Source organism: Amblyomma americanum, chromosome 2 (assembly GCF_052857255.1).
Source record: "Amblyomma americanum isolate KBUSLIRL-KWMA chromosome 2, ASM5285725v1, whole genome shotgun sequence".
Classification (NCBI taxonomy): Eukaryota; Metazoa; Arthropoda; class Arachnida; order Ixodida; family Ixodidae; genus Amblyomma; species Amblyomma americanum.
In genome coordinates this window covers 28075880-28096590 of record NC_135498.1, presented here as the reverse complement: position 1 = coordinate 28096590, position 20711 = coordinate 28075880, and the positions used below count along the sequence as shown (strand labels likewise).

The 20711-nt window shown below is 50.2% G+C and overlaps 1 protein-coding gene across 5 annotated transcripts in view; it reads left to right on the top strand.

The window, feature by feature from the left end:
* Nucleotides 1-20711, top strand: part of Rbp (RIMS binding protein) — a 401872-nt gene that overhangs the window by 141042 nt on the left and 240119 nt on the right. For all 5 annotated transcript variants that reach the window (XM_077653608.1, XM_077653610.1, XM_077653611.1 and 2 more), the window contains exons 3-4: nt 7656-7742; nt 14659-14760. In XM_077653608.1, coding sequence (XP_077509734.1) covers nt 7656-7742; nt 14659-14760 — 189 coding nt within the window. The remainder of the gene's footprint in view (nt 1-7655; nt 7743-14658; nt 14761-20711) is intronic.

Below are 20711 nucleotides of genomic sequence, written 5' to 3'. Positions count from 1 at the left end.
AAATTTCTATCAGTATGTCGGCTTTTCCAACCCTCGGTGGACGCCATTTGAGCTTCCACTTAAGGACCCCCGTGAAGCCACCGCCACGCCGGCACAGCATTATCACCAGCATGCATCACACGTCGGTATACGTCGGTATCGGTGGTGTATGTGTGGTGTGGTACCAATTTTGATGACAAAGTATTTTTGTAGCGATAGCTACATTACGGTAGCATTTCGAGCCGCCACGCTGTCACGTGGTGCGGAGCAGCTGCCGGCGGCGCGGCGCCGTGGCTGGTCACGTGACAAAGTTCCACTCGGCCAGCTGTAGCTATCGCGTCACTCCAGGTTTAACCAAAGCTAAACCACCGCCGCAACTAATTTACTGAGAGTTGTAATTCCCGACTAGCGACTTGCTCGCCGGCTTCAAATTTTCTTCTTCCGTTTCTCGAAGCGTACTCGATGTGTTTCTGGACTTAATGCCAAACAACGGTTTTACGCCTCAGGTTGGATGCATATCGCAACGAGAGCCGCTGTCATTTACCCACCATTGCCGAATTCTCGGCGGTCACGACCTTGCCAAAGAAATGGCCGTTGTCTCTCGAACACGGCACACGAACCCGGAAGTGACGCATTCGGCAACCCGCCTGTCGGAGGTGCCAGTACGGATCCGCGGTCATAGACGGCATGTTTGGCGTGCGGACGTCACGCACATACTTGCCGCCCAGATGTGGAACTCCAGCTGGAGACGCGGCAACGGCCCATTCGGGAAGGGGGTGGGGGGGTAAGCGCTTTTTCGCAGAGGGCGCACGCTGGGAACGGACAGGTGTCTAGCTGTACGATCGAAGAACACTAGCCGCCTGTCGTCGCGGTCTGCGTGAGTGGGGTCGTTTCTACTTCGCAGAGGTTTTGCAGCGCAGTTCACTGAGGTCACTCGCACAGGAAAAGGAATACACTTATATATCCATGGCTTCAAGCCCGAAAAAGAACTATATCTTAAAAAATAAATGTTATTTCATGTCATGATGCAGCCTCTATCAAGAGTGCGTACGTAACCCTTTGCACGCAAGAGTGAATTGGAAGCCGAACAATTTGGTTTGTGTGCCGTAGAGCCCCCGGCTTTGCATAGCTGCATAGATTGAATTGTACTTATCTCCGCAGTGTCCATAGCTATGGAACTTCAAGTATAGGTGAACCAAACAATGGAGCCCCACGTTTTTTCCACTTACGCGCGCATAGGATTCTTTAGTTTTCGAAGTGTCTGTAGTTGGGTCTGAGTTCGCCACCGGATTTTTGATCTTCGTTTCCATTTGCAGCGGGCATTTCAACTGACACGAGTGATTAAAAAAAAAAAGAGCTCACAGGACGGTTACGACCGTATGTTACGCGAGATTCAGCGGTAGCTGTTTAGGCGTTTAGTCGTGTGACGACTGGTGTAGTGGTCACGTGATGCACCCCTGCACTGGCAGGCGGCTGTACCAAACGGAGCCGCTTGCAGGCTTATGCGACCCAGGTTGACCGGAGCAACCGGTGGTTACACTCATTGGTTACACCCATCGTTACACCCATCGGTTACGCTGACGGTGACGGGGACGAGAAAGCTAGGGACAGGCGCCTAACAGCTGTCACTGTAATAGTGAAAACAGCACCGGTGCTTTCCTCGTTTGGAATAAAAAAGCTGCCTATCATGACTCTGTCAAACGCTGTCGAACTTACTACAGTTTGCAAAAGTATCCAGGCTCGTCGCCTGAGCGTGGGCGCACGCTATAGTTGCTCAAATATCTCAGTAATTATTGCGCGAAAGTTTTTGAACAAAAGCTTAATTTCTTCTGGACAACTTTAGTAGCATAAACAGCAAGTGGTAGCTCTCACTACTGCCACGTGCAACTTGGCCTGGGGAGTTTCGTTGTAGACGGTACGTGAGTTCTTCATTTCCCTCTCGTGAACGCACTGTTTCAGTGACCTGCCATCAAATTGAAGATGCTGCTTTTTTTTATATCGCACAACACGTTTTCAGCATGGTGCCTCGTATTTATTGTCACGTGCACATTCTTTTCCTTCAGCTGAAAAATGGGAGCATGTGCGAGCCATCTTGCAAGGGACCGAGGTTGCGTGCATGAATCTGTGCCTCTTTCTTCGAGTATTTGAAGAACCTTGTGAATGTGGAGTACCAGTTCTGGTTTCTGAAACTACCTCATTCCAAACGGACGCCACAAAGAAGTTACCGAAGCCCTCAACCTCATACCCATACCTCATACCCTCATACCCATACCTCACACGCTGACAGGATGCCATCAGGAGGCGCCGATCCGTATTTTCCAAAGTGCACTAGTGAGCCCACCGAAGGTAATGAGATTCGCTGTGGACCGCACTAGAAAGGGACACGCTTATCGTCGTCATGGTTAAAACACGAGATTTTGTAGCGATAGCTACATAACGGTAGCATTTAGAGCCTTCAGCGTGGCGGGGCCTTGTGGGAGGCGGCGCCGCAACCCTGTGGCCGAGCCGCCACGCTGTCACGTGGTTGTGGTGCGGAGCAGCTGCCGGCGCCGTGGCTGATCACGGGGTTCGTCACGCGGTTGGGTCACGTGACCAAGTTCCACTCCGCCAGCTGTAGCTATTGTGTTACTCCAGGTTTACCCAAAGCTAAACCATCGCAATTTTTTTATTCCCGCTTCAGCCACGTCGCGTACGTTGCAGCCTACCACAGATGGCCGCAACACGAACGCAACAAAATCAATGTAATCATCAGAAGAGCGTACAAGACGGCGCTGGGCCTGTTCGAGTCCACGAGCACGACCCGCCTCCTACAACTCGGGATGCACAACACGCTCGAAGAAATAGCCGAATCGCAACGGACCTCTCAACTGGAGCGGCTGTCCACGACCAAAGCCGGGAGGAAGATACCGGACGACCTGGGAATAGGACACTCGAACGAGGCGGAGATGAAGCTCCGCGTCCCCGAAGAGGTCCGACGCCAGACCAGAATCGACCCCATACCCAAGAAGAACATGAACCCCGAGTTTAACAAGGGAAGAAGAGTGGCGAGGGCCAAGGCTCTCATCGACGTGCACGCCAACGACGAGCACGCGCGGTACGTGGACGCGGCCGAATACCAACGGAACGCCTTCGCAGCGGTCGTCATAGAGGCGTCGACCGGCGCCACGAGGACGGCAGCGAGCGTGAGAAGCGCCGGAGCGGAACAAGCGGAGGAGGTGGCCATCGCCGACGCAGACTGCTACACGGTGCTGAGTGACTCGAGACAGGCGGTGCGAAACTTCGCCAAAGGCCAAGTCTGCAGGGAAGCCGAGCGCGTACTACGAGCGACCAAACTGCAAGACAGAAGAGTATGAATCAAGTGGTTTCCGGCGCACGCGGGCGACGCGTCGGAACGCAGTGAGAACCACAATGAGACGGCACACGCAGCGGCGCGAGCGCTAACCAACCGCGCACCGGCAACACACCGTCCGACGTGGTTCGGAGCCAAGGACCGCATGACGGACTACAGCGAAATCACGAAGGCCTACCGCCTGGCTCGCAGGACTCTCCCACCCCCGCACCCGAGGCTGAGCCGAGCGGAGGCGGTACTACTGAGACAGCTCCAGATCGGATCGCTACCGAGCCCGGGACTGATGCATCGCATGTAGCCCGAGACCTAACCGACCGATACGTGTAGAGTCTGCCGGAGGGAGACGGCAGATCACACGCACATCTTGTGGGACTGCATCAAAAATCCAAAGGAAGCAAGATCAAGAACAATCCCGCCGCGGCTGGAGGCAGCCGCGAAGAGAAACTACCAAAACCAACAGCTATGGGCCGTCCAGCAAGTCCTCGGGGCGCTCGAAAGGCACGGACCCAGCGAGCCGGCAACGGCGAGCGGAGACCCGCGCCGAGTAACGGCAACCTCCTAGACGACGTAGGCTCTCGCCGGGGCGCGCTAGCGCCCAACTGCAGGCACAAATAAAGTTTGCTCCAATCCAATATTCCCGCTCGTTACTGTCAGGTTAACGGAATGCCCGAACTGGACTGGCCTCGACTCGTGCTCCGTTTGTCCATGAGAGCTAATCCCGGAGGTGAATGGTTCTCGGGAGAGCACCGCCTCGGTTTCGCGCGTGGGCGTCGCCGAGGGTCCGCTCTTGCGGCGCACTTGTCAGCTGTGACTGCCTCACTCATCACGGTAGAAAAGCGGGCCGTGTTTACTGTGCCGCGCTTTTGCGTCGCGCTTATCTGGTCTCCACCCTTCGAACACCCTCCGCCACGAGAACCACCCCGTGGCAGCCACCCTCCAGTTACGACGTAGTTCCGAAACCGCTACGAAAGCCTGTGACGATCCATTAAGAGCTACGCTCTAAAATGGGTAAATCAGGCTTAAGGCTAAGTTCATCACATCTTGCACGCAAAAAACGGTTTGTCAGCGCGCAGAGACTAAGCGTGACTGATGTACGTCCCTTTGTAGGTAAGCCTTACAATGGTATTGGTTGCTCATTAGGGGATTAATACTTGTAACAATGGAGTTAATGCTCAAAGGACTAAGCCCTTTAGTATTTTTACTCCAATCTCCAATAAAAGGTGCTGGTTATAGCTACCTTGCACTGTAGAAAGGGATAGGAGATATACAGGGAAAGGAAATAAAGACAGCTGAGTTAGAAACAAAGACTGTTAAGTAAGGAAACGTGGCATATTAGTATCCTTTGGTTCAGGCACAATACCCTGAAGGAACGGAACAATGCCTTGTAGTCATTCAGAGCCGACATTTACTGCGGCCAACATCCGAGAGCGTTCATCTTCGTCGGCGAGCGAGGTTCAAAGGCCGCCAGATGCACAGCGCAGCGATTTTATCTCGGCACTAAATGCAAGGCATACACAGAGTACGTATTCTATCGTTCTGGCTTAGAGTTACCATTACCAACCCTAAATACTGTCTCTCCCTGTCGGTGTTGGAGTATCTAATTCGCTTTGGCTTTTTCTTGCCACCACGCAATGACGTGTTGTCCTCCCGAGTTCTCTGGAAGAGCCGTGGTGCAAATCAGGTTAATTAAGCCCCTCTCGTATACAGCTGTCTCGCTGCCCCTTGTCCCTCCTCCGAGGCCCACGTTTCGCCCGCGTAGTGAAACACAGGCGTGGAATGGAGGGGCGACTGTGTGCGTCAGCTGGGACGTCCTCCCTCCCATCGATTAGTGGACTGTTCCACGACAAAAGGCGACGCTGGCAGCAGCCGAGACACGCCCGGACGTCGCGGAGCGCACTATAGATGGGGGCACTCTCTCCGCCGGCCACGAGCGAAGCACGCTTTATTCAAATGCGCTCTAATTCGCTCGGCTGGCACCGCCGCAAGTCGTCATATGTGTCGCATTGTCACCGTATACGTTGTTTTTTAATGCGAAAGCCTTTATAGGCTCATAACTCGCCAGCCAGGATATTGCAGAAAAGTGTCACACTATAGCTGTCAAACTGATGACGTCGTCAGTGGCGTAGTATGTTTTAGCTATATATATATAGTGCACTATGATTGGATAATTAGTAATTAGATAGTAATTATTTAAATGGCAATTATTTTTTTGACTGCTTAGTTAATAGGAATTACTTACTCGATGATTTGTTTTCTTTTGTGATTTGTTAATTAATGAATTGGTAATTAGTCAATTAGTAATACTAGTAGTTGGTGTAATATATCGTAACTAGGAACCCAGTATACGATGATGCCCTGTGCATGCGCAAGGCGCCAGCAGACAATGCACCTGGGCTTCAGCCTACTGCGCATGCGTGCGACGTCATTGAGTGGCGCCACCATCGTTCGAGAGGAGCGCTCCCCAGGCAATCTTGCTAGACGCCTCCTGAACGCCGATCAGGAACGATTCTGCCTAAACGCTCTCCTGTGTCTCGAGTAACCCAGTGTGCGCGCGCTAACGAACGCCAGCGACACAAGCAGCAACACCGCGCTAAAAGCTTTCGCCTCACCGCACTTTAGGTCAACAGAATCGTTTGACGGCAGTTTCATTTCATTACAGCAGCATCTTTCTCTGCGTAATAGTCATCGCCCTGTAATTTCCAGCCCAAAAGGTTCTGTCTCCCATTGTCGGCAAACTCCCGCGAACATCGTCTTAATATGTCCCCAACGTCAAGAAGAACATGGTGGCTAACTTATCCGAAGCATTCCAAACTTTTCTGTCCAAATGGGGGGCAACAGAAAGAAACAAACCATACTTACAGCTCCGAACGCGATTCGAACAAGCGTCGGCTCAAACCAAGCAGTTTTGTATTCCGTTGTTATAGACCACCTGGGCATCTCTGCAGATTTTAAAAAAAATTCTTGATATCTTAATAATCAGTAGCATCTCTAGCTGCGCGTTGCAAAATGCTTCCATAAGCTTCGAAATACTCATTTCCAGGCTGCCGCCGTGGCCTTGCAATTGAGCCGTTTGAGTCAAGATAGAGAAAAGTTCAAGTATGTCGCCAACGGCTGGTTTATGTAGCTGCACACGAAGGTGAGATGGCGGCCAGCCGAACGCGTCGCTAAAGCCGAAGAAGAGCGTATGACTTCTACGGCGCTTCAAGCAGCGAAAGCAGCGAGGGACGCGGAATGACCGAGCAAAACACGTAGGACAGAAGCGACTGAATGCGGCGGCTCGTAAAACACTAAAAGCGGCGAAGGAAATCAAGCGCGCTGTTCAGCTTAAGTAAAGCGGCTGGTCGCGTTGCCTCCTCAAGCCGCTAAACCAGCCAAGGTGACTATGCGCGCTGCCTAGTTCGAGGAACAGAACTGGGCGAAGGCGGGGCACATTCAGCAGCCTGTAAGCCTGGTGGACACCCGAGAGCGGCTAGCAACATGTATTACATGTCTTAATCCACTACACCTTTTCCAGATATATATTTCATGATTACGCTATACTCTCGACTACCAGCTAATCTACGAAGTTTTGTTAGGTTATCAGTCGGGTGCAACTATAGTAGAAGGCCGCAGCTTGCTTAATCTGACTGATGATAACCATAATGTTGAGGGTATAACGTCTTCAGAATGACGATCATTTCCCGTTAGTCTTGGCTATAAGGGAGTGGAATGCTTTACCTGGGGGGGGGGGGGGGGGGGCGGCTATCATGGTGGCTATTAACAAATCATCGTCTTTCCGTTCATCGTTACAAACATTTCTTGAATCAGGCGCAGCATTTTGTCGTCTGTTCGAACTTGCCGCCTTGTGCCTTTGTTTTGCCTTGTACGTGTACAGATTATTTTTGTTTATTGCACACAGCACCATGCCCACGATGTATAAAACCGACCCAATTTCATAATTAACACTTTGTTGTTTCATTATTTTTTTCTTTGTATTATGTATGAAGTGAACCTTTGAGTATTTTTGTTATTTTCTGTCCCCCCCCCCCCCCCCCTATGTAATGCCCAGCCGGGCCCTTAGGGTACACACACACACACACACACACACACACACACACACACACACATATATATATATATATATATATATATATATATATATATATATATATATATATATATATATATATATATATATATATATAAATCTCTGATCACTGTTCCGCGTTCAGAGTATTGGGGCTGTAGAGGCGCTCCCGTATGCAGTCATATTGCCTGTTTCTTTTTTTTTTTGTTCTCCTGTCTCAGGGGTTGATAAATGTCTTACCTTTCTCCCAATCTCGCGCAGGCACCGTCCCTCGGCTATGTGCAGAGAGGCCAGAGTCTGATACCGCAGAGGAGGCCGTCCAGGACTGCCCGGGAGCGCATCGTCACGGTAAGCCACCGTCATCTTGTCAGCTGCTTGCGTGAAAAATGGACGTTGACAAGGGATCACGTGCGTAGCGGAGAGTACTAAGCGCACACGGACGGTCCTTTTAAAATGTTCCTTAACATACTGAATAGCCTTTTTTCCTTTTTTTTTTCCCTAAGAATGTGCCGGCTTTTACTCTCGGACATGAATCAACTGCGGTTCCTATATAGACCACCAGCACCCATTGTTTGTGGAGGACGCAGAGAACTTTTCCCCCACAACTTAATAATAATAATTGTTGTTTTGGGGGAAGGAAGTGGCGCAGTATCTGTCTCATATATCGTTGGACACCTGAACCGCGCCGTAAGGGAAGGGACAAAGGATGGAGTGAAAGAAGAAAGGAAGAAAGAGGTGCCGTAGTGGAGGGCTACGGAGTAATTTCGACCATTTGGGCACTTAAAGTGTGCATTTATTACTTGGTGTGCGGACAGCCTGATTTGCTATTTGGCAGCAATACAGGAACTGCGTTTTCGTAAGAATATTTATTGCAGCTGTTCCTTCATATCCACCCGCGTGGTATTCTTGCCAGCTAATAGAGCATGTAAGGCGCGGACAAAAGTACACGGAGCATGCAATTGTTTTCGAATATTTTGTCACGCATTCCTAATTGTACTCTCCGTCAATAGTACGTGCATGCTGGTAGCGGACGTAGGGGTGCTTTCTAGTGGACAAAAAATGTTCCTTGGTTCCGAATAGAGAAGGCGCGATTGCACTTGGAACAAAATGGCGTGCTGTGTTTACTTGTCTCCTCACCTGTACAGGGGTGATAAAAGAAACGCGAACAGCATAGGCGCTGCGCTATTCGCATTTCTTTTCATCCCATTTACTTCGGTGCTACCTTGAGTACCTGCCTGAGCAGCTCCCTGCACTGACATTCTCGCCGTGGAGAACTGTCACTTGAAAGAAGAATAACAAGGCGGAAATATTCGTTAGAACTAAATATTCAGACAGCGCCTATGTCATTTGAAACGTTTTTCACCTCTCCGACATCCACATATAGCAGTATTTTGGTAACCTGTGTTTATTTTTTCTTTTTGCGGGTTGCTCCCTGGGCGCTGTCGCATTGAACGTTTAATAAGGGCCTGCGAACAGTAGTTTCTCGCAACCAAAATGAATGCCGATAACTTAAATGGGCTCTGAAACGCCTTCCGAGGAGAGCACATTAACTCGCTTTATCACTGCAATGTGCTCCCATGAAAACCGGAGCCAAATAATACTCTTCTACACGCAGCAGGCGACCCATAGTCGCGCGTCAAAGTTGGCGAGCCATTCCCGGCGACATTTTCATGCTCGCACCCTCCTCTGTCCCCCGCATCTGTGTAGGCAAGGTGAGAGGTGGCCATTGGTTAGATTCTTGCAGGCGTCAGGCAGCTACTGTGGCCGCGGCCAATAAGCCGCTTAGCTCCGGCGGGTCGAGAAGCTCCGCTCCCAGAGGGGGGTCGGCGAAGGAGCGCCTACCTTCCAGCGTGCAAAAACTGACGAAAGGAGATGGAAAGGTGCGAAGACGCTGACATTCAAATTTTAACGACAGCTAACTCAGCTTCTACAAAGCGCATTTAAAAAATCCTTGCTGGACGCCATTCGTGAAGAGGCGTGCTTCAATATCCCAGGCATGCCGCAACTTTATTAGAGCCCCCTTCACAGCCCCTTTAACTTTGTTACCGAATGCAATACCAATAGTAGCGCTGAAAACCGAATGGAATACCAATAGAGTTTTTATATATTCGCTATTAGTGCGAATATTCGTGCGAATCAATAATCACGCGAAACAGCGAAGCGCTAGTGGTGCTGCTGCTGTAGTGTGCTATGGAGTTGTAGTTCTAGGTGTCAAAAGACGCGACGCTGATCTCTACTAAGACATGCGTCTGTTAATAAACTCTTCGACCTTCATGTTAAACGCTTAAAAAATTACCCAGAGTTCGTTCAATTTGCCAGGGACCTGGCGCCATATCTGCCAGAGGCCACGTATGAGCATTATAAACACCGCGACTCGAATGCACTGCGTCTCGGCGCTGAACGCTCCGTCCCACGCACAGCAATCGGGTGGCATGCTGTGCGAGTTCAGGGTTTCCGAAACAGTCTTCCAAGAAAACTCCGGTGTGCCTTATTCGAAATGGACCACAATTATTTAAAAAGTATTCGAAAACTTGACAGCATGTTCATTTCGTATGCAGTAACTGATTCGGTTTATGGGTGGTTTAACGTTCCAAAGCGACTCAGGCTATGAGGGGCACTGCAGTGAAGGGCTCTGAATAATTTCCACCACCTGGGGTTCTTTAACGTGCACTCACACATCGCACAGTACACGGGCCTGTAGAATTTCGCCTCCATCGAAATTCTACCGCCATGGCAGGGGTCGAACCCGTGTCTTTCGGGCCAACAGCCGAGGGCCATAACCAGAACCACCGCTTCGGCGCGGTTTTACATTATGATGCATAAAATTCAAGTTATAGATGTTTATGAAGCTTCTGGCAGCCATAAGCGCCATGCCACAACCAAAATGAAAGATCTTCGCAAAACTGCTTATCACAAAAAAGAGAACATCACATTTAAATAACCACGAACTGTGCACAATGTTGCAGTTGTGATGAATATATAAGCAAACGCCTGGTTAGTTTGCAATAACTGAATGTATTCTCACTTATGCGTAAAGCTTTAAAACGCATTCAAGAGATCGTAGGTGTGAACGAAAACTGCGTCACTAGAGCGAAAAATAGGCTACTAACTGAAAGTTATAATAATAATAATAATAATAATAATAATAATAATAATAATAATAATAATAATAATAATAATAATAATAATAATAATAATAATAATAATAATAATTGGTTTTTGGCGAAAGGAAATGGCGCAGTATCTGCCTCATATATCGGCGGACACCTGAACCGCGCCGTAAGGGAAGGGATAAAGGAGGGAGCGATAGAAGAACGGAAGAAAGAGGTGCCGTAGTGGAGGGCTCCGGAATAACTTCGACCGCCCGGGGATTTTTAACGTGCGCTCTTAGTTATACTGTAAACGTTTACTGCATGCTATTAATGTGCCCTCTTGCATGTGGACGTGTGCATACTAACGCGCCTGCGTAACCAGTCAAGGAATGAGTCACGCATAAAACGCTTGCCTGGTCGTTCCAGCTTCGTAATAACAGTTTCTTCTTGCTTTTGCTCTGCTATTTTGCGTGCGCCTCGTCTGGCTGGTTGCAGTGTCGTCTCTTCAGCGTACTGCAGATGCCTTCGTATTGGGCAAGCTCTGCAACGCGGCGCCCGAGAGGCGCAGATGTGGGGGAAGGTCCCCTAGAAACCAGCCCCGCATTCGAGACGGCGGCACACACAGTAGAAATAAATGCAGTCCAAGACTGCCGGCGCCAGGCCCTCTAAGGAGCGTCTCAAAAGAGGTGGGCAAAAACAGGCTAGAGCTTTGTTATATAATGAAAGCTTTGTACTTTGCTTCTGGAGCCTCGTTTATATATCTTTTTTTCTGTACGACATTTTCGTCGGTTCTTTAAAGAGAATACAAAAAGGAACAAGCGCAAACTGAATGTGCAGGTTGGTTACCTTGTGCCGCTAGAGGGCGGCACAGTGCTTGCGATTGCCAACTCGCATGCCGCAGGAGGTTCTTTTGTGTATTGTACGGAGTGTCGGCGGGAGTGCTGATAAAGGGAACGAAGTTAGGCAAGGGTTGCATTCGCATTTCGCAATACGGGTCCCGCACCTTCGTTTCGAGGGTTCGAATGGAACTGCGAGGCAGCACGACTGGGTGGTCGCTGAAAACGGGGAATAAGTACATTTCAAACGAATAGAGGGGGTTACTGACCAACAGCGCACGTGTACGTTTGACACTGCAGTGCACCTGAGCCCAAACCACATTTGTCAGGAGTGGTTCTCTCGCATCGCATCAGGTGCAACCTGAGACCCCGCTACCTACAACCTTTACCAGAAAGGCAGGCGGAAAGGAAGGCGGGAGTTCCGGCTTGGTGTTGTTAGGTTGATTGCAGCCAGCCTCGTTGAACTCTGCTGTCTGGAATTTTCAATAACCGCGCCATCGCTCGAATTTCTTCACAGCCCTCTAGCGGCGTCAGCTTTTCCTACCGCTCATGTCCTGTCGTCTGGGCCGCTTTGATGTTTACTGTTGCCAAATCGTATTGCGCGAGCGAACTATAGCATCTATAATGCATAGCCTGTTGCGTGGGCTGCTTTGATCTTGATCGTTGCGAAATCTTATTGCGCATTCGCACTATAGCCTTTCAAAAGCTTGGAAAGTTAATAATGCTCGCCTACGCATGTAGACGTGCAGACATGCTGACATTTTGTCGCAGGAAAAAGGCGCTGAGAGCGAGTGGCGTAGCCAGAAATATTGGGGGGGGGGGGGGGGGGGGTGTTTTACGCTGCCGGTAAAAAATAAAAAGACAGTTCGCGTTCAAACAATATTTTACTTGACCTGAAGGTTCCGCTAACCTTGTTGGAGACGCTTGTGCCACCTCTGTCGGGGTCGCCGGTGCAGCTCAGGAACCATTTTTGTCAACTAACCGACACTATCCTTATTTTGGTTTTTACATTTTAATATATCGATACGATAATAGCATGGCTGAAAAAAAGGCCGAAAAGAGGGGGGAGATGCACCTCTCAGAAAATTTCGGGGGGTGTTCTGACACTGAATCGCGACGGCATCACAACCTGCTCACCGGATAGTGACCAAACTACCCACCGTGGCAGGTGAGAGTTAAATTAGTGATTGGTCGCTCGGGAAGAGCAGTCTTGGCCGCACAAGCCCCACCGCTGGGAGCACCTGCCATCGCTGGGCAGTGGCGCATCGCTTAACCGCTGCACCATTGCGCCACGAGGGGTACGAGGACTCCCAGTGATCTATGAATGTGAAGTAGAGAGTGACCTCCTTCATGTATGGGAATTAAGGAACTAACCCATTACTCTATCGCGTCATACCCTAAGGCGGAGCTTAAGTGCCCCTCCAGTTTTTAGGAGAGGAAAACGAGCGTCTGTACAAAGTGTAGAAAGTATTAACGATATACGAGGTGGAACGATCGAGAGCGCCATAAATAATAACAAACAGGAGCGCATTGTATTTTAGCATAAATTACGTTCCAGAAGCGGACACGGACTAGTCACGTGATGCGCCACCCTAGTCTTACGTGGTCTCCTTAAAAGAAGCAAAGATGTGGGCACCATGAGAAGGAAACGGCATGTCTGGAGCGGTGGAAGATGTGACGGAGAGACTACATCAGGAAATCCGCGAAGCATGTGTCTGTGGTTTTTCCTGGCGAAACTAACACTCAGGGATCATTCGGAGGGGATTTGTGCTGATGATAAGCCTAATCCGGTAGCTGGGTGCTGATACGAATGACGGCATTATGTAAAAAAAGTGTCCCGAACACTTTTGATCGACGCTGGGTACATTGCGCTTGTTGGGACGGTGCTTGTCAGTGGCATGCTCCTTGGAAAGAGGGCATTCCAAACTCCCATTTTCATGTAGCATAGTTCAATTTGGTTGCATGATATGAAGAAAAAAAATTGAAGCCCAGGCAACAGAGCTTACAGAGCGTCCCTCGCAAAACGAACCGCTGCAGCTTCGCATAGGGCATTAAAGTCCGGAAAATTGATGCTTTCGTAGGCCGTTCCCATATATAAACGCAACCGGGGTTCGGGCACTGCGCGCCGGTTTCGCGTCGTAGGCAACGAGTTACAAGCAGGTTGCGCGATTACGATGGGAATCGGGGCAGCTTTTTATTGCCTTCAGCGCGGCTAAATGCGAAGCGGTTGTGCGGAAAAGCGGCGGTTGGAAGACAAGCATGATCGGTTTTGGATTCCAATTTTCTTCGAGACACCATTCCAGCCTCAGATGCTAGCTTCGCTACGCGCGCAGCGAAGATCGCGTCTCGGGAATGAGCGAAAGAACAAAGCAACCAGGAGAAGAAAAAAAAACAAGTAGAAAAGAGACAAAACAAACGAAGCCGCACGAATGGATTCGGAGCCGCGGAAAAGGCTGGTTTCGCTTGGCGATTCCCGACCGCGTGGGTTGCGGAGATTAAATGCCTACTCCCGGATAGCTGCAGCGGATAAATCGCCAAAAAAAAAGAAACCTACGTCATAGCATAACTTTGTGTGTTTCTGGGAAATTGCTTGGCCAAGCATCCCGACGACTTGGGTCTATAGCGCAAACGGCTGCGATGTTTGTTCTTCCATTGTCTTCTTACCCCGGCTGCATGTGGACGGCGGGCGTGGGCTGCTGTGTAAACGGACTCCATGCAAGATGAGTAAGCGGACCACGGGCCGAGAAATTTGCACCATGTTCTGTGGCTAAATGTCACACCTCAGCCATTGGACGCTGTTGAAGCCCGAGATGAAAAAAACAAGTATTTTTACGCAAGTCACGTCATGTGTAGGTGGTTAGATCATGACTGAACAACCAAAGGTTTCGTGCGTTATTTCATGCCTTAGCTTTCGCCTTTTGTTACCAAATGGTACTCTGAATGATTGGATTACCTCTTAATTATGCTTGATAGTAACGCGCACGCCGAAATACGCAGACTCTGTTTGGCGCCGTAGCCAGTCGGAGCATTTACAAATATGGATATTGCAGTGGTAGGTGACTTTAATAACGCAATTAGACACACTATAATTAGAATAGAAAAATGGCGTCACAAACAGATTCGTATCTTGGGTGACAAGTGGATAGCAACGAATATCGTGTTTCAAAACATTTAGTGAACACTGTCACTTCACACACAGTGACATGCAAATTTTTTTTATTTCTCTTTAAAAGCCAAGGCAGTGTACATAACACACTAAAGTCAAGTATGCATGAGGGCCAAGATGTTTACATAACAAGCTGATCATTTAATTTGATTAATTCCTTGTTACCGCAGAACTGCCTGCTGTACCAGAACGTTGGGGAACTGCAGCATATGATCAAGCAGTCGGCCAAGGAGAGGCTGCAGCTCGAACGTCAGGTGGCACACCTGCACCAAGTAAGTGCTCTATGCTTGTATTCCTCATGCCGCAGCCTTCCTGTCGAACACACAACACATCGAACACAGGCTGTCTCAGCTTGGAGGTCTCGGAGAGCTTGTAACAGTGTTCTGCTCCGTGCAAGCAGGATGTGCTACAATAGGAGTTACATGAAAAGAATGTGCCGTATAACTGCCACATGACCATCAAAGATACTGCGAATCTAGTCGGTCGCTCAGCATCCGTTCTTTATGACGTTACTCAAGAAATAAACCTCTAAGCTTGCAGCCACGGCTGAAATTCGCAGCATCTTCGAGAGCCCGTCGCTAGCCGAAAGAGTAGAGCCGAACGGGTTTGCGTTGAATTGACTCTGGAACGTCCGAGAGTAACCATTGCGATTAGACTGCCTCATGCGTACAGCGGCAGTGTCATCGCTACATGATGATGACGATGACGATGATGATGGTGGTGGATGTTTATGGCGCAAGGGCATCTGTGGCCAAAGAGCGCCATGGCACAAGTTATTTTCTTCCACTCAAGGTGGGATCAACGACCCATTCCCCAAGCATTTCACCCTGTTGAAGCCGAGCACTAGATCAGGGGAAAGCTTGTATTCATTGTATCATCGGTGGGTACCCGGTGGCACTGGAGGTCGAACCCCGCGCTGTTGAGTTGAGAAAAGCCAGACCAGCGACCGGTTTATTGCACGGGCAGGCGAACACTGGCCCAGGCCCACAACCATCTCGCGTGACATGAACAGCGTGTATCACGTGATCCCGCAGCCAGGCGCGTTCTCGGCCTAGCCGCTTGCAGTGGCTGTAGGCTACTGCCTACAACATCTCCCCTGAAACATAGGAGAGTCTCCTGGGCGGAATTTCACAGCGTCCACTCCTGGGGTGATGATGCGAAGAGGCGTCCACACAGGTCGCGTGTGATTCTCCCAGAGAACTTCCGTCCAGAGACGCCTCGTCTACGTCTGTCTCTGCATGTGTATACACAGGTGCCTCGCTGTCTTCACTTCCTGATGCCTCGTTGTCTCCACCTCCTCTCCCTGACTTGGGAAAAGGAACCAGGTGGGTCCGATTGCGCCGCACGGTGCCGTCTCCAGTGTCCACGATGTAGGACCGAGGCTCGTCTGCGGGCCTCTGCACGTTCCCTGTCCTCTTCAGGTCCGTGACCCAGACTTCATCCCCCTCGAGAGGAATTGGAAGCTGACGCACGCCATCTCGCTTGTTGTAGTCTCGACGCTGCTGCGCACGGTATTCTTCAAAATTCCGGAGTTTGGTGGCGCCTGCCAAGCGGGGAACCAGCATTCCGGAGGTGACGGGAAGCTTTGTCCTCAACCGCCTCCCTGTCAGTAGTTCATAGGGGCTGTAGCTGTTTTTGAGTGGTGTTGGCCTGTAGGATAGGAGGGTCAGGTACGGGTACTGAGTCTTTTTCAATGAAGACTTGATGATTTTCACTGCAGCTTCGGCGAGTCCGTTGCTCTGGTGGTAATTTGGGCTTGAGGTAACATGCGTGAAGCCGTACTCACGAGCAAACCTGGTAAATTCGGACGACGAAAACTGCGGACCATTGTCGGAGACCACCACCTCTGGGATACCATGGCGGGCGAAAATTGATTTGCAGTGTGCGATTACTATACCTGAAGTTAACTTTTCCAGGCGAATAAGTTCAGGATATCGGGAGTAGTAGTCAGTCACGATTAGCCACCAATGGCTATTGAAAAAGAACAAGTCCGTTGCAACGCGCTGCCATTGTCGAGGCGGAACCTCAGTGCTCTGCATAGGCATTTTGTGGTTGCTGGTTGTCTTTATACAGTCTCCGCAGTTTTTTACGGTAGTCGTGATGTCTTTGGCTACCGTTGGCCACTAAAAAGCGTCCTTGGCGCGAGCTTGCGTCTTTGTAATGTCGAAGCAGAAGACGCCAAATTTCGTTCCTGCAGCATAGTGGAACAACCACATGGGCTGCATAAAATAGCTGATCGTATTCTGTGGTGAGTTGGCCACGATGCTCGTAGAAAGGCCTGACCTCAAGGGGCAAATCCCGTCTGGAAGGCCAGTTTTGCCAGTTTTTCTTCCAGAGCCTTCGGAGACATGAGCACACCGAATCTGATTTCTGGGCTTCTTTTAAACCCACCGTGGTGGCTCAGTGGTTAGGGCGCTCGACTACTGATCCGGAGTTCCCGGGTTCGAACCCGAACGCAGCGGCTGCGTTTTTATGGAGGAAAAACGCTAAGGCGCCCGTGTGCTGTGCGATGTCAGTGCACGTTAAAGATCCCCAGGTGGTCGAAATTATTCCAGAGCCCTCCACTACGGCACCTACTTTCCTCCTTTCTTCTTTCGCTCCCTCCTTTTTCCCTTCTCTTACGGCGCGGTTCAGGTGTTCAACGATATGTGAGACAGATACTGCGCCATTTCCTTTCCCACAAGAACCAATTATATATTCTTTTAACCACTCTAGGCAGTGTTGCTTGATGGGAACGGTTGTCCTCACCTTCTTTGCGACGGCACTGACGAAGGTTAGCACCTGCAGGTCTTTGATGGCGGGCTTGCCGAGTAAGGGAGTGTGGACATCTTCCAGCACGTAGACGTCTTGGAGCGTTTCACGTCCACGGTAAGCGAGTTGCAGACGCGCTACGCCCTTGGCTGCGAGAGGTCTCCCATCAGGACCGTAGGGCTGCCGAAGAGCACACGACAACGGAGGCTGATGTCGGAGCATGCTGAAAGTCCTAGGTGGGAGGACAGATTCGTCGGCGCCTGTGTCGATCTAGAATTTGACAGGTTGGCCTTGCACGAGGATGCTTGTCTCCCATGTAGACATTTCGAAGGACGAGACGGTGACCCGGCCAAGCAAGCCATCGCCACAGGCCGGGCTGCCAGCGTCATGAGCCTCCGGGACATGAACGTTTGAGTGCAGTGGGGCCGTGCGGGGTCCAAGGACCGGTGCGTCATAAACTTCCCTGTATGTAATAAAGTTTACACCACCTCCATCCCGAGAAATCCACCTTCGCTGTCGGGTCCTGACGCGTCAACGATGTCAACCCGGCGTGACATGCAGGCAGACGCGTAGTGGCCCTTTTTGTGGCAGCCCCTGCATACCTGCGTCCGCGCTGGGCACAATGAACGCGGATGTCGTTCTTTCCCACACCAACGACAAAATGTCGGGACGCTGTCAGCTGGACACGGATATGGCCTTGATTCAAAGTGCTCTCGACTGTCGCTAACGTGAGTAGCGTTCGGGGGGTGCCTGACTTGCTGAGTGCCTGATGCAACTTTGTTGACGGTCAGCGTTTTGGGGTGAAGCTCCGCTTGCTGCTGACAAGCGCTTTCGACCTGCCTGATACTCTCAAGCGCCTTCTGAAGAGTAAGATCAGCGTCTAGTTGCAGTCTCGCTGACAATTTCTGGTCTTGAATGCCGACGACCAGTCTGTCTCGAACCAGTTCCCATCTGAGGGTGCCGTACTCGCAATGGTTCGAAAGCGTTTGATGCGCAGTTAGGCAGTCGACCACGGATTCGCCGTCGTTTTGGACCCTCGTCTTAAAAAGTGCCCGTTCAAAAATGACGTTGCGCCGCGGTATTGAGTAGCCGTCGAACTGCTTCAGAACGACTTCTAAGTTCTGAGCGTTCTCACCGGAGAGTTTGAAGGTTCCGAAGACGTCCACGGCCTGGTCGCCCATCAAGTAAAGTAGCGTGTCGACTTGGTGTGACCCTGATTTGTCGCAGAGACCGGAAGCCGTGTAGAAACGCTCGAACCGCTTCCCCGATTTCGGCCAGTCGGCAGGAGTCATGAAGCAGAAGGCCTCGGGCGGTTGAATGACAAAGGACGCCATGTGCTGCCCGCATAGTCCAGGCCGTAGACGCTGCTGTAACGTGTGCCACTGTCAGTGGGTACCCGAGTGAGAGGACGCAGCCCCGTTTGGGCTTACTGTGGGAATTGCGTTATTTCTGACACCATGTTGAGGTGCCAACAGGAAAGGTTTTTTTCCAGCCCGGCGAATATCGGCAAGAGCCCGAGACGCGTCCCAGCCACCGCGAGCCTCGCGCGAGCGCGCAGCAGCGCAGCGCAGCCAAGCCAAGCAGACGGCCTAGCCACTGCATGTGGTTACTGCTCACAGTCTTACTCCGTAAAGCTCCCGTCTTGAGGTCAAACAACAAATAGCTTCCCCTAGAATTATCATAGATATTTTCTTTGGCAATTTCCTGCTTAATGATCGTGTATGTTCCCAGTGCCGATTTCGTCAGCATCCCTGTTTTCCATAGAGCTCTCTCTGTTTCTTCAACCTTTTTCTTAACCAATGATTGCTGATTTGCACCCCTACTGCTGTCCAGATATTTGCTTGTCAATTTACTAGTTCGTTTTTTTCCATTTCGTGTCAACATTCCTTATGTACAGGTATCTGAAAACTTTCCTAGCCCACTGCTTTTCCCCATTTTTCTCAATCGCTCCTCAAATGCTATCTTACTGCTAGCTTCTCTGCTCTCGAACAACGCCCATCTTAAGAAGAAAGGTGTGCAGCGCCACCAAGTGATGAAAGCAGGCAAAAAGAGAACGAAAGCTCGACAGCAGAAAGAGAAAAAGGTTTGCTTGATTCTATGCCTGGTAGTTCAAACTTCTTTAATTTATTTGAATTTTTCAATTTTTTTTCTAGATTCAGTCTTCTACCTCGCTGCCTCAGACCTTTTTTTCCGGCGCAAATACTTGCTTGCATTCTCCACTCTACCTTGGCCAATCACGCCACGTGGGTATGTGCCATACATACTGAGGTAAAGAAGAGGAAAAAGAAGAAGACGAAGAGCTTGTCTCCGTCTCTCTTCGCTGCATGAGAAAATGTTTAGAATTTGCTTTAAAAGTATCAAACTTTTCCCAATTGTGGTTTCGCTGCAGCTCCGCAACGCCCTCATTGATGTGTTTCGAGCACTTTCAATCCTCAGAAGCTACCCTCAACTAATGTTCTTGTTGTGAAATAAAAATGATTTTGCTCGCAGTTTGCTACCGCCAGCTTTGCTGTGTGGTCGCAGTATGATCCGCAGCCTTCCACTACAGCTGCCTTCGAACACCAAGCTCTTAAAAATCATATAACAATTAGTCCTCACCAGCCCATGCATCTGTTCCTTTTTAAGCCCCTTGGCTAACGTGACATTACGAGGGCACAGCTTGTTTGGGTTGGAATAGAGATACTAGGGGTAAACGTGGTGATGTAATCGTGTCAGGGAAAATGGTTTGGAGGTTCGCATTCAAAGTCGCCACCACCATTTGTTATTCGCATAAGGAATGGCACATCGCGCTATTCTCATAATGTTTCCGTGTCACTAGTCTCAGCCCGTTTATTATAATGCCATCTCTCCAGCCATCCTGATCGATCGTCTGATGAATCGATGTATGTGTGCTCTGTGGGGGTTTAAAAGGGGACATAAATAGCTGCTCCCTGCTTAACAGCGGCTGACACTGTTCAAAACCGCCCGGACCCCTCCCCGCGATCGCGTACGCTTCCGAGCGCACGCCGGCCACGGCGGGCCTTGCTCTGAGAGACCATAGGAACGACACTCTGGCTGACACACACAAGGCATTTATTGTTAAAGCTTTGTTTCTCACCAGATTCTTTTTTTTTTCGTTTTATCAGCAGGACTTTACAGTGGGGAACCTTTCCCCACACATTTGTTGATCTCCGTAAACCCTAAGCTACAACGTCCAGTCTGTTTATCCTTCAAGTCGCGGAAACAGTTCTTCCTGGTACCCGGAAAAGCGCTGACTTGGCTCATGAAGCGTCGGTGAAGTCGTGTTCCGTGGCGTTCGGAATAACACTGGCGACACAGAGGAGTTGAGTGCAGCCATGCTCCCCGTTGCGGCGGAAGCCGCATCCAAACAGAAGCCGCCAGGAGCGGCAAGGAAACGTCCGTTCTCTTCGTGATCTGCAAGGTGCGTTCTCCGCTGGCTTCCACTGACGCCAACGGCAGGGCCGCGTCTTGT